Raw genomic sequence first — 14102 nt, 5'->3', positions numbered from 1 at the left:
TCTGTTCGGAACACACGGAGATGCTCCGACTGAGTGCGTTTTGATTGAGTGTGTCCATGTGCGTATGTGTGTGTGTGTGACTGACTCGTGGATTGCGGGCGTGCTTTAAAAACAAGAAGATTGAGTTGTGGGGGCATCCCGAGTGGCGCAGTGGTCTAAGGCACTGCATCGCAGTGCTAGAGGCGTCACTACAGACCTGGGTTTGTTGCCGGGCTGTGTCGCAACCGGCCGTGATCGGGAGTCCCATAGGGACACAAATGGCCTGGCGTCGTCCAGGTTAGGGGAGGGATTGGCCTGAGGGGGTTTACTTGGCTCATCACGCTCTAGCGACTCCTTGTGGCGGGCCGGGCACCTGCAGGCTGACCTCAGTTTCCTCCGACACATTGGTGCAGCAGGCTTCTGGGTTTGGCAGGTCATGTTTCGGAGGACGGGACCTTCACTTCCCGAGCCCATTGGGGAGTTGCAGCGATGAGACAAGATCGTAATTGGGGAGAAAAAGGGAGTAAAATACCAACAAAATCCCCCCCCCCCAAAAAAAATCATATGATGCAGTCGGTGTTAACCATCTCTAGAGTATAGTAGGGGAGATCTAAGTCTTTGTGATTGACTGGTGGTGGCCTACTGATTGAGCATTTGAGGCACGGAAGCCATTCCTGATTAAATCTGTCGTGTCACCTTTCTGATTGAGTGAGAAGCGCTGATTGAAGTGTGAAGATCCACAGACTACGGCAGCAGGTTCACGTTTACACACCGTGCATTTGGCGTGTCTCTCATGCAACGACGCGCTTTTCGAATCCACTTTACTGCGACTACTGAGAAAACGTATGAAACAGCTAATGCATTCCCTGCATGATTGTTTAGCAGGAACGGCTCCTTCAGCTGGTGAATTGACAGATCATATCAGGTATTAAAGTAAAGGGGTTGCCCATGGCTTGGTATTAGCCAATGAAAAGCATCCCCTCTGCCTTTCCATTCTCCACAAACAAAAGGCTGTTCTTGCGTAATCAGAGAGAAGAGCAGAAGGATGCCCGGGGAGTCTTCGGAAAGAAAGTCATTAAAATGAAGTGTTGAAATGGGCGAAAGCACTGGCCTGTTACCTGCAGCTGTTAAACGAAAGACAGCCCAGTAAAGGCAGCAGCCAGGAATCACTGGGGTCTTACACAGAGGAAACCAGGAAATGAGTCTCTGGTGTGTGTCTGTCACAGGGTGTGTGTGTGTGTGTGTGTGCGCGCGTGTGTTGCGTCTGTGAATTAAATCATGGACACACTTCAATAACTCTGTTGCCACCAATCACTGGTGCATTCCACCATCAACCCCAATAGCAAACCCCTCGTCCTCCCAAAATACGTTCTAGAAACAAAAAGAACACCACCAACAGGAACGGGTAAACCGGCTGGATGAAGGATTTGGTGAACACACCTCTGCTTTTAATCACCCAACCCAATTATCCCCTGCTGGACTGTCTGTCTTTGGCTGATGCACTGTGCAGTGTCCCTACAGGCTGAGGTAAAGCAGCACGGCCCGGGGAACACAGGGGAGATTACCTCCATAAAAATAGATTATTAAAGCACTGTCAGAAAGGTTCCCTCCAGCTCAAAGACAGAACAGTTGCAGCACTGGAGAGGTCAAACTCAGCAGGAGGTGAACAGGGTCCATCTACAATACTGCACCAAAGAAACTCTTTCTCCCCTATCCCACCGTTTTCATCCATTTTGCCCTCCTTCCTATCCCTCCGTCACATTTTCCATATCCCTGCAACCTCAACCCTTCTTCTTCTTCTTCACAAAAGGCGGGTGCCCTGCCTGTGCTTCATGAGCCTCTGCATCCTGAATTTTAAATACCCTAAAAAACCTGAACTGACTGTACCAATGTACCACATCAGTGGAAGCGCTGAATAAAATCTAGCAAAAAGAAAGTCTCTCTGAAATGACTGCCGTGAGAGAAGCAACTACATTTACATGTTTGTCATTTAGACGCTCTTATCCTAGCAATTTACAGCAGCAATTTGGATTATGTGCCTTGCTCAAGGGTACGTCAGCAGATTTTTAACCTTGTCTGCTTGGGGATTCGAACCAGCGACCTTTTGGTTACTGGCCCAATGCTCTTAACCACTAGGCTTCCTGCTGCCCCAACTAAACGCTCCCCATGTTTTCACTGACTGTAGATTGTCATTGTACACCGAGTCAACATAAAAGAGAAATGTGATTGTGTCGTACCTTATTAATCCACGTCTCGAAGCCCAGACCATTGCCAACTTGGGTTGTGAGGAACAAATCTGAAAATATAATGAGAGAAAGTATGTTATTATTCACTGGGAGCCATTCCTCCAGTAGAACCAAAGAAAACCAGAGACAAATGGAATCGTGAGGCCTACAGTGACTTTCGCAGAGGTGTAAAATAGAGAACAGAAGCCAACAGTATAGAAACAGAAGCTATAGCAACCCTTGACTGTGCAGTAAAAAAAAAAGTTAGGTTGATTTTGCTTGTGGAGCCGGAACGGCTGATGGGAGCAGGAGCCTATCTCCTGTTTCTGTAGAGTGAGTCAGCTTGATGTGTAAGTACACCCCCTGGACAGGATGCTAGTCTATCGCAGGGCCTTACCTCCAATATAATCGCATTAATGCTGAGTGCCAAGCAGAGATGGATCGGGTGCCATTTTTACAGTATGTGGTATGACTCAGCCGGGGATCTAACTCCCAAACTTCCCATCTCAGGGCGGACACAAACTAACCACAAGGCCACTGAATTAGTAGGTTTGTTCATCATATTCATCACATCTCCTGCATTGTACTGTCCAATCACACGTCAGTTCACAGTGTGACACTGGTAGGCCCTATGGCCAGAGAGAGAGAAAAGATGGCGAATAGTAAAAACAGATGAACACTGTTTTCTTTTCAGTATCAGTCAAACGTTTGGACACACCTACTCATTCAAGGGGTTTTCTTAATTTTTTACATTGTAGAATAATAGTGAAGATATCAAAACTATGAAATAACATATACTGAAGTGTGAAGCAAATATAAATATAGATTTGATTACAGCTTTGCACATTTGGTATGCCCTCAACCAGATTCATGAAGTAGTCACCTGGAATGCATTTCAATTAACAGGTGTGCCTCGTTAATAGTACATTTGTAGAATTTCTTTCCTTCTTAATGCGTTTGAGCCAATCGGTTGTGTTGTTACACGGTAGGGGTGGTATACAGAAGAGAGCCCTATTTGGTAAAAGACCAAGAACAAGTCCATATTATGGCAAGAACAGCTCAAATATGCGTAGAGAAACGACAGTCAATGAGTAACATTTCAAGAACTTTGAACGTTTCTTCAAGTGCAGTCACAAAAACCATCAAGCTCTACGATGAAACTAGCTCTCATAAGACCCAGGGTTACCTCTGCTGCAGAGAATACGTTTATTAGAGTTACCAGCCTCAAAAATTGCAGCCCAAATAAATGCTTCATAGAGTTCAAGTAACAGACACATCTCAACATTAGCTGTTCAGAGGAGACTGTGTGAATTAGGCCTTCATGGTCGAATTGCTGCAAAGAAACCACTACTAAAGGAAACCAATAAGAAGAGACTTGCTTGGGACAAGAAACACAAGCAATGGACATTAGACCGGTGGAAATCTGTCCTTTGGTTTGATGAGTCCAAGTTTGAGATTTTAGGTTTCCTGGCGGCCATGTCATTGTGAGCCGCAGAGTAGGTGAACGGATGATCTCTGCATGTGTGGTTCCCACCGTGAAGCTTGGAGAAGGAGGTGTGATGATGTGGGGGGGCTTTGTGACACTGTCTGTGATTTATTTAGAATTCAAGGCTCACTTAACCAGCATGGCTACCACAGCATTCTGCAGCAATACGTCATGCCATCTGTTTTGCGCTTAGTGGGACTATCATTTGATTTTCAACAGGACAATGACCCAACACACCTCCAGGCTGTGTAAGGGCTATTTGATTAAGGAGAGTGATGGAGTGCTGCATCAGATGACCTGGCCTCCACAATCACCCGACCTCAACCCAATTGAGATGGTTTGGGATGAGTTGGACCCCAGAGTGAAGGAAAAGCTGTAAACAAGTGCTTAGCATATGTGGGAACTCCTTCAAGAATGTTGGAAAAGCATTCCAGGTGAAGCTGGTTGAGAAAATGCCAAGAGTGTGCAAAGCTGTCAAGGCAAAGGATGGCTACTTTGAAGAATCTAATATATCTCAAATATATTTAGATATGTTTAACACTTTGTTTACTACATGATTCCATATGTGTTATTTCATAGTTTTTATGTCTTCACTATAATTCTACAATGTAGAAAATAGTAAAAATAAAGAAAAACCCTTGAATGAGTTGGTTGTCCAAACTTTTGACAGGTACTGTACATATTTCAGTGCTTTTCTTTTCACTTCCGCTCCGCAGCAATTATTCAGATTTTTTTTCTCTCAATTTAATTCTAAATGACTTTACACTTTTAGAAGCAATCTCCAGTCTGCAGAAAAGCTAATTGTACATGAACAAATGGTCGTGATGAGCCCTTGGGCTCTGTGTGGGCTCCCTGTTTAGCTCAGGGCTGGGGGAACTCAGCAACAACACTAAGAAGGAAGGAAAAAGGATGGAATAACTTAGCCGGGATCCCTATCTCTACAGTTATTAATGAATATATTGTGAGACATCACATGCAAGACAGAATACTAAATTAAACCTCTCAACGCGTCTTCTAACATTACCAGGGTGGCAGAAAAAAAAATGCCCGTAGGGTCCAATGTGTCTTCTCCCTATAGAAATATGCTTGTCATAATAAGTGAAAAGCACTTATGTTCTGTGTACTGTAAAAGACAGCATGATAATTCGGATGGTGTCTTCCAATTCCATTGAGATATTAAACAGATTTTTGGAGTAGAGTGCTGCCCTTTTCTCTTAAGTCAACATTCCTATTCCACTCGTGCAGTGTCTGCTTCATACCGCCCATGGAAATCCAACATCGAACTGTGATAAGCCTAAGTGTGGCAAAATGGAAGGCACACAAAGAAAACTCCACACACCACATGGGCCTTTAAAAATCGGCCATCATGCAGGCAGATGCCCTTTTCACGGAAGGGAGCGATAATCTCATCCACAGAGAGGCTGCTTTGATCAATAGTCCCACTGTGGGTAGCAGATACAGAGGGGAGTGGGGTGGAGAGGTTATCCATACAGATAGAGACCTTTGGAGACAGTCACTACTATACATTTCACAGTGTGTTGCTGAGGGAACCGCAGAGTTTAGCTGCATTCTCCCTTTCCACGAGTCTCTCTCTCTCTCTCCCTCTGTGATCTTCAGACGTGTGGCCCATGTGGAGTGTGTAGCCTCCTGCAGTCTGCTGATGAGGAGTAAACAGGTTCATTAAATCAGGCTGTAAGGAAGCTCTCCCCAGCTAGCGGTGGGTATCTGCCTGTCTGATTAGAGGGGGCATGGACGAGGCAGGGGAGCTCTCCACATCACTGAAAAATCCTGTAAACACTTACAGCCTCCCACGGGACACTCCTCCTCTCCTAGTCATCCTCCTCCTCTCCCTGGTTCACAGTAACGACATACTTCAGTGGTTCTATAAGGACCTCTGCCCAGTAAAATAAAAACGCCTGTATAAACTTCTTCCGTCACTTGGTTTTACAGTTCTACGTGTATAACACTCTTTTATTTATAAATTTTTTACAAATGGCACCGCTACTTGAGCAAGAGAGATCTCAGGAAAACCCAATAGTAGTTATATATATATATATATATATATATATAGATAGTACACAATATAAACGGGATGTGCTCCCACCCATCCAGGACATCTACTAGAAACAGTGGCAGAGGGAAGGCCCACGGCATGATCAAAAACCCCACACACACACCCCCCCAGCCACGAGCTGTTCATTCCCTTACCGTCGGGAAGATGGTGTCGGAGCATGAGGTCTGATAGAAACTGTCTCTGAGCCTGTTGGTATCAACAAGCCATCAGACTGCTGAACACTTGAACTGGTCTGCCCACCTGCTCTGATTCTCCCCATCTTAGCACACCCACACATCACAACTGCTGCTATCAGACTTGTACAATTATTGCTAAATATTGCAAAATTGAAAATAATTTCCTTCCAACCCCCCCCCCCCCCCCCCCTTCCCCACTTGTTAATATTGGACTATAAATTGTGCCTTCCTGTATTATACTAATATCATGACATGATTCGATCAATTATATTACGCATGGAAAAGTACTGATGAACATAAAAATAAATGTCATGGTGAAATGATCCAATGTATTTATAAATCGAAGTGACTGTGTTATGACAGTTGTGAAAGCTTGGGTTAATTCAAAGTCTGTGAAGACGGCAGTAATTACTCTCCTCCTCTACACAGTGATAATGAGAGTGAACTATGTGGCTTGTCTTCACCTTTCTCATGCCATGTATGAATAATAGTCCTATTACCTATTCATTAGACTTCTCCATAGACAGACAGGTTGCCCCCCTCAACGTATCAATGTTCCGGCTTACACAAGCTTTCACAAGTGGCTAGTTTGCATCAACTACCTTCACTAAAATCACTGCTTTATACCGGCAAACTTTGGTATCGGATCGCAACGTTCCAGCACGCCTCGTGATTTGTTGGGAGAGTTTTCTGTCTGAGGCTCCGCCCCTGAATGACATTTTTTTTTCCCTTTTCGAAGTTACCAAGAGAGTCCGTCATTCATCCCAGACCCTAGTCACTGCTGTTGCCTTGGGCCAGAGTTCCCGACAATAATTCATTTGGGAAAGCCATTCATCATGACTTTAAATACAAAACAAATTACAAAAGGTGCAGAAACTTGCAGGTTGATATACACAGTACAGGCAATTGGATAGACTTCGAAACAGACTTGTGCATATTCAACCCGTGACTCCAATGAATGCATAATTCAGGTATGCGTAAAGGCTCTGGGCTCTAAGTGATATGTCATGTCACAGTCTAGTTGCAGGATTGCAACCACAAAGCTAATTAAAGAAAGTCTTAATTATTAAAAGGTGCACTATGCAGAAATTTCCATTTCCTAGTTGCTAAAATTAGAATAAGTTACATATTGCAGCTTTAAAATAGAGAATATATTGTTGTATTACACCAAGACTTCCTAGCTGTGGCATTGGAGTAAAAAAAAAAAAGCAGGTGCATCTGCGGATGAAAACCTACGAAGCAGCAAATCCCAACAGTGATTTCTAACATCTTAATTGCAAAGTGTTCACCCTTAATCAGTTGATTGTTTCTCCCACCTCCTCTCTTGGATTAGGGGTGATTATGTTTGTTTCAGTTAATATTCTCCTCGTAAGAATAGAATAATCTATTCACACAAAACACACAAGACCATAAATATGTTCACAGATGAGGTAGGCTAATTGTTACTTGCAGGATAAGCATTGTCGATTTGAGCCAGCCATTACAGATCCAGAGAGTGGGTATCAGTTTACCTCTCCTTTTCATGGAGCCTGATGAGGCCCATTCAATCAGCTCAAATCAAGTGTCCTTTCAGTCTTACTGCCTCCTTAATTGCACGGTGAAAGACTCTGTCCTCTTCTCTGTGGTTGGTTGTTTGTTTTTCAAGGCCTGCTTGGCATGCTACTACCTCTCCATTATGGCATGCATATTTCAAAGAACTCCAGGATTAATATATTAACGAGCACATTTTAGATTATACCTTTAGGCGAAACCTGCCATAAAAAGTAAATCCAAAGAGAGCTATTAAAAGAAAATATTATTCTATTCATGCCCCGACAGACTTCACACATACAGGTCTACATAGACATGGCTATGCAGCAGCTAAACATGACGTGGTATGGGAATTACTTGATTGAATAGTGTCTATGGAATTGACAATTAATCATGAAATGACGGTGCAAGCGGATTTGGAGAAAGGCGCAAAGCATGATCCCAAACATAGTTACATAACACACATTTACAAAGAAAACACACACATTTATCCATCTGGCTTGCTGTGTTACACACATTATCTATCTAATACGGATTACAATGAGAAACATAAAAAAAGCACAGGGAGGGGACCTCTTGTTTGAGAAGTGAAAACATTATCCCGCAGTTTTGTTAGCAATATTCAATTAAGTCTAATGAGAGTGTTTAATCGAGAGCACTGTGTGGAGTTCCATCCTCCACATCCATAATCTCTGTGCTGGGAATACCAAGCAATACGATGGGTTTGAATGCTCTTCCTCGTGCTCTGCTTTGGAGCAGGACACATTGTTGGGAGACAGGGAGTCCCACAGAAAGGGAATAGGGGGCTCAAGGGAAAAGGAGGCAACTCTGGAGAATTCTGTCTTCTTCTCCAACACTCTATACTGACCTTCCCTGTTGCCCATCTTTCTGAGTGGAGGAAGGAGACAACAAAGCGACGAGTTAATTTCTCTGATACAGAGAGGTTCATTTCAGCAACTACGGCAGGCAAACAGCATGAGAAGAAGAGTCGGCTGTAGACGGTCTTGAGAAGGTGAGTGGGAGATTCTAAAGCAAAGCAAATCAATGTTGTTGGCTTCTATATGTTGGGTATACAGATGACTCCGTAAAATAATCTCCAGATCCAATCTAGAAGGAATATAGCTTCTATCTAAATCGATCCTCAATTTGACCTATTCAAAGAAAATACTAGCCCTGTGTGTGTAATTGGAGAGGAATGCTTTGAGTTATTCATAACCTCTCAATCAGATTTGATTGGGGGGATTGAAAGCAATTTAAGGCATCGGGGCAGCAGGTAGCCGAGTGGTTAGAGCATTGGGCCAGTAACCGAAAGGTTGCTGGATAGAATCTCCGAGCTGATAAGTTAAACATCTGTCGTTCTGCCCCTGAACAAGGCAGTCCACCCACTGTTCCCCGGTAAGCCGTCATTATAAATAATCATTTGCTCTCAACTGACTTGCCTAGTTAAATAAAGGTTCGAAAAATGTATCTGCTGACGGTTTGACTTAGAATTTATTATAGCTCTCAATTCCATTATACAGAACGGGAGCAGGGATGAAGCGCCACAATATCCCTGCATCACAATACCTTGTAAATAAACAGAGCCACCGTTCTGATCTCTACCCAGGTGGAAGTGGGGCTTTGACACAGTGTATAATAGAGCGGGGTATTCTCTCACTCCCCAACCACCTGCATCGATTTCCCTTTCTCTCACACTTCTTTTCTGCCTGACATCATTTCATTATTGCTGGGTAAATCCTAGACGGGAACCTTCAGCTAAGGATGAGGATAACAGGTAAGGATAGTTCAATAGCTTGAGCTGGAAGATGGAAGCAAACCCGTAAATAGACTCACTGTGAGCCGAGGTGGCTGTTATTGGGTTTTTATGTCAGTCGCAGGCCGTCTGCCACTGCAGTTTGCAGCCTTTGGCATGATAGAGCTGCAAGAGTAAGGTAGCGTGAGAATATTTCTTGCTAAATACTAATCAATGGAATTCCAGATTAACCTCATAGTAAATTACCCCAGAGTTTTCAGGGTATTGCGGTGTCTGATTGCAGAGAAAATTCTCCTCAAACTAATTCTCTGAATCTATTAATGTTACATCCTTAGTTGGGAAAAAAGTATTTTTTTTCTCAGTTTTAACAAACATTGACTGAGGTAAGTTCAATTATTTGAATTCCATTTTAAAATGTCTATTTCTATTATGTGAGCTCGATGTGCAGTTTCTGTAGAGATAAATCAGATCAAGACTGAACTGTGGCACGTAGTAGGGAGTTTAGTTTCCAACAGGCCCATATTCGACATAGTTTAGCGCAGAAAACATGGTACAATGACCATAAATCAATTGCGTGACCGCTTAAAACCTGTCCGGTCTGTGTGGAGCAGACATGGAGACAAAGAAGAGAGACATGCGATCGAGAGGGATAAAAAGCAGTTGCTTCGCGAGGCTGAAAATACATTATCTAAGTCAGGGGTGTCAAACTCATTCCATGGAGAGCCGAATGTCTGCGGCGTTTGTTTTTTTTAAGTCCTAGACAACCAGATGAAGGGAGTTCCTTACTAATTATTGACCTTAATTCATCAATCAAGTACAAGGTTTGAGCGAAAACCCGCAGACAAGGCCCTCCTTGGAATGAGTTTGACATATGTTCTAAGTGATTGATAGTTGCAATTCAGCAGTCATAAAGTATGCCTTACTTACTTTGAAGAACTACAAAAATTTTGAATTTGTCAGACAGCATAGGCAGCAGCTCTATAGAGATGAGATGACTTGGAATTAAATAATAAAGTCATCAAATAAAATATTTTATTCAAGTAAAGTGAATTAATGATAGTTAATAAGTGATTAGCAGTAATGGGCAGTCACTAACATCACGGGACTTTTACTAACGGTTTCATTTAGTGTTGTCATAGCATTCAACCCACAATGCATAGCATTTGGTGTCAAAAAATAAATCTAAACCGAAATTGAAAGCTGTGATTATTTTTTTCAATAACCGATCGGAAACCAAACATACCTCAAAAAACACGAATCGCCCAGCACTAAAGGCTAGAAAGCACTCCTACTAGGTTATCATAGAGTCAACAGGGACGAGCAGCAGAGTCATGCCAGCAGGCCAAATTATGAGTTTGGGACTAACTAAATGAAACATTAAATCTCCTCCTTCCATTCTCCTACTGACAATGATGATTAAAGCTCGATATACTTCTCTGGGTCAGACACTAAGGACTGTTAATTGGAGAGAGATTCTGTTTGGAGAAAATGAAGGTAAAACAAACAGCAGCAGCTGATGACAAATGGGGGTGAGCACATTTGAAGATAATTATAGTGCATCCACAGCTCAACCTCAAGTTTCACACAATGCTCACACTGTATGTGGGATGCTCAGCCATCCCTACTGTCTCTAGCATGTGCTACAGCTGGCTGGCGTTGACACCCTCTCTCACACAAGCCATGCGGTTCAGCAAGGTGCGGTGCAGTGCAGTTAATGAGCAGTCTTGGTGGCTTTTCTCTCCCACCATTGTTTATTTATTCAAATGGGAGGTGCGTTGTACTTGGAGTCAGAGGAAGGCAGTCTCCTGAGAGGTTTCCTCCATGCCAGACAGAACACATTCACACAGAGAACAAGGCTATGGCCTAACGAGGAGGAATCAAACTGCTGACAGTCTTCCAACAAAAAGATGTCAAATTAACCAGGGCTTTGTTGTGACATATTTTCTTTGGTTTTCCAATGGGGAAAAAAATACAGTTAATGGGTTGTCTTGACAAAGATAGTTACATGAATGGTGCATAAGGTATGAGAACAATAACACCCGTGTGTATGAAAACAAAGTGCATCATAGTCAGTAATAACCAATCTACAAGATTATCACAGCATCCCATTTCAGAATGATGCAAGTGTTAAAGTTGCATCAACAGGCCAACTGCATTTAGAGCTAGTTAAACCCTGCCTGCTTTAAACCCGTGGTTAATGCCTAAAGCCCAAAGCCTCCTGCCAGCAATGCTGTAAACCAAACAAGACATTCCTCTGCCCCCTCTGCATTAGTGTCCGATGAATCCAGACACCTCCCAAGCCCCACCTGTCTGCAGTTATCACTGCTGCGCCCGCTCCCATTAGTTGAGATGGGGAGCCTAAAAGCAACCCTCTCCTCTCTCCATAGCCTTTAATGCCCCTGAGCAGCATATTTGTTAGACTGTTACTCAGCAAACAAGCTGTGACTCCAATTCCCTGCTCAGTGACAGACGGAGGGGAACAGAGAGGGCGGGGTGGGGGGCGAGCGCTTCACCCCTCAGGCTGGAGAGGAGATGGGATCATGCAGGGCCAAGTGAGTTTGATCTCATTTATCTGCCCAGGGGTTGGAGGCCGGATGTCAATTTGTGTACGAGTGAGGACTCAGAAGGGAAATATGGGTTGAATTAGGCAGCCCATAACGAGGGAAAAATTAAGCCATAATTGTGCTTGTGTGCGGGTGCTAAATATTCAGAGCCCTGAGATAGGCCATTCCGTTCTCATCGGTTTGTCAATTGCGTTTTCATGCATTCTGTTCTTATACAATGATGGGTAGGCCGTCACTGTAAATAAGAATTTTTTCTTCGCTGACTTGCCTAGTTAAATCAAAATAAATGAAAATGTACCTCCCTACTCCAGTCCACGTTTCTGCTGTTGCACGGGAGAAAGAAGCCTTTGACATTATAAAGGAAATGTCATGTCAGTCATCAGTGAAATGGATACCTCAACCACCAGACATAGGGAGCCTTCCAGAGATAAGCAGGGATGGTAGCTTCAAGCTACTGAATCCCTGCACCGACAAAATCCTCAAAGAACAGTACTGGCGTAGATAGAATTCAGGAGAAATACAGGCTAAACATGAGGTAAAAACAACTAGGCCAATATCCCAGAGTCGATCCCTGTGTGACATGAGGATCCAGGGTACATCTCTCTGAGACTAGAAAAGAGACCTTCACCTCACAGTGGAGTGCTCAAATCTGTTATTTTCTCAGGTGCCGGTAAACATTATAAAACAATTTTTTAAATAATTGAATTTCCGACCTGCTGTACATCAGGTAGGTAATGGTTGAAACGTCAGCCATGCCGAATCGATGTTAGCCAAATAGCCATTCTGATGACAGCCACAGACAATATGCAGCCAGGAAAAGCGAAATAAATGAAAAATTGACATTAACTTGAATCATTCAAATGAATCATTTCTGTGCTGCTGAAAATGCCAGACATTTATGCTCCAATGACTACTGCTTGAGCAAGGACAGACAGGACATGGACACTCAGTGGTTAGAGGTTTACTCGCCGCGCTACACGGCTACAGTATATATTCTCTCTCAAGGACAGTAACCCAACACTCAGCCCATTGTCCTATTAAAGAAGATGGGAAGGGAGAGATACAGACTGCCTGGCCAGCTTGAATGAAATGTGGCTCTGTCTTCTGCAGGGAGGAGGTGATCAGACCGTGAAACTACCAATTTAAAACTTGCCAAAGCCCAAAGGAGGATTTAGGCATGACATTAAAAGATGCAATGACAGCATTGAGATACAAAAACCTCAACATATTGTTGGTATTTGTACGATATTGTACATAGCTTTCAAGGAATGAAGAAAAAAAAACAACTAGACAGGCCGGAGAAAAATGCACGAGAGCTGGACTGAGCCGACACTCTTCATGCAATAATCTCCCAAATAAAATACCATATTGTATCAATGTTATCCCCATTCACCTCGTTTGTGTAACTGAAATTAAACGAGTTAGGGACAAACCCAAAACTCCGTCAAAGTGAGCTTCTGACATAAAGCAAAAAAAGAGCATGGAGAAGAGCATGAAATTCAGGGTTGGAAAAAAGTAAAATCCCATAAATAAATCCTCCATAAGCCAATTCCTGTCCATATACACCGTGTGCCTTCAACCCAAAGCACCTCATTCACAAACATGACACAACGGCACCAGAAAATGGAAAGATGCTATTCTGAGGAGAAATAATCTCATAAAACCATTAAAGGGAACAACGTAGGTGCATTATGGGGGATTACACCAACTCCTCATACACTGGATTCCATTTCTCTGCCACTTGATTCTGGGGAGCAAAAACAGGAGTTTAACTGCTCACTGAAGTCCTGTAACAAGCTTAGGAAGCCCACCCTTGCAGTGGAGTATAGCCTACGTACATGGTTAGGCCTATGTGAGCAATGTTATTGTGCCCATGTCAGAGAGAGTGTGTGTGTGTGTGTGTACTTGCAAACCTATTTGATTCCTGTAGTGAACATGGCTTTGCTCCAGACGCCCCTCAAGGTACTTAAAAATCTGAACAACTGTGTGGGTTTGACAAAGATTTTACTTACAGAGAGAGCAGTTACATCGTTCCATGTTGAGTGAGTGCATACGGTAGATCTTTCAATAAAAACTATTTATTCAAACAATTAAGCTTCAGGCAGATACTGCTGTGTGTTTGGTCTATATGGATGAACCCTGTTTGGTATTATGGTAATATACACCACTATAAGCCTGGAGGGGGAGAGTACTACACGTAAGAGGATTGCATTGGAAACAGCTGCACAACCAGAGGCTACAGATATACTGTATACAGTACATCAGTGAGAAATGAGATGCTTTATTTATTCATGCATTCATTTATCTACACAAAC

At 43.1% G+C, this 14102-nt stretch overlaps 1 protein-coding gene across 2 annotated transcripts in view; it reads right to left on the bottom strand.

Moving 5' to 3' along the window:
• Nucleotides 1-14102, bottom strand: part of LOC109895496 (T-cell immunomodulatory protein) — a 123512-nt gene that overhangs the window by 98116 nt on the left and 11294 nt on the right. For both annotated transcript variants that reach the window (XM_020489211.2, XM_020489210.2), the window contains exon 7: nucleotides 2217-2275. In XM_020489211.2, coding sequence (XP_020344800.1) covers nucleotides 2217-2275 — 59 coding nt within the window. The remainder of the gene's footprint in view (nucleotides 1-2216; nucleotides 2276-14102) is intronic.

Source organism: Oncorhynchus kisutch, linkage group LG8 (assembly GCF_002021735.2).
Source record: "Oncorhynchus kisutch isolate 150728-3 linkage group LG8, Okis_V2, whole genome shotgun sequence".
Classification (NCBI taxonomy): domain Eukaryota; kingdom Metazoa; phylum Chordata; class Actinopteri; order Salmoniformes; family Salmonidae; genus Oncorhynchus; species Oncorhynchus kisutch.
This window is presented reverse-complemented; position numbering and strand designations above follow the sequence as displayed.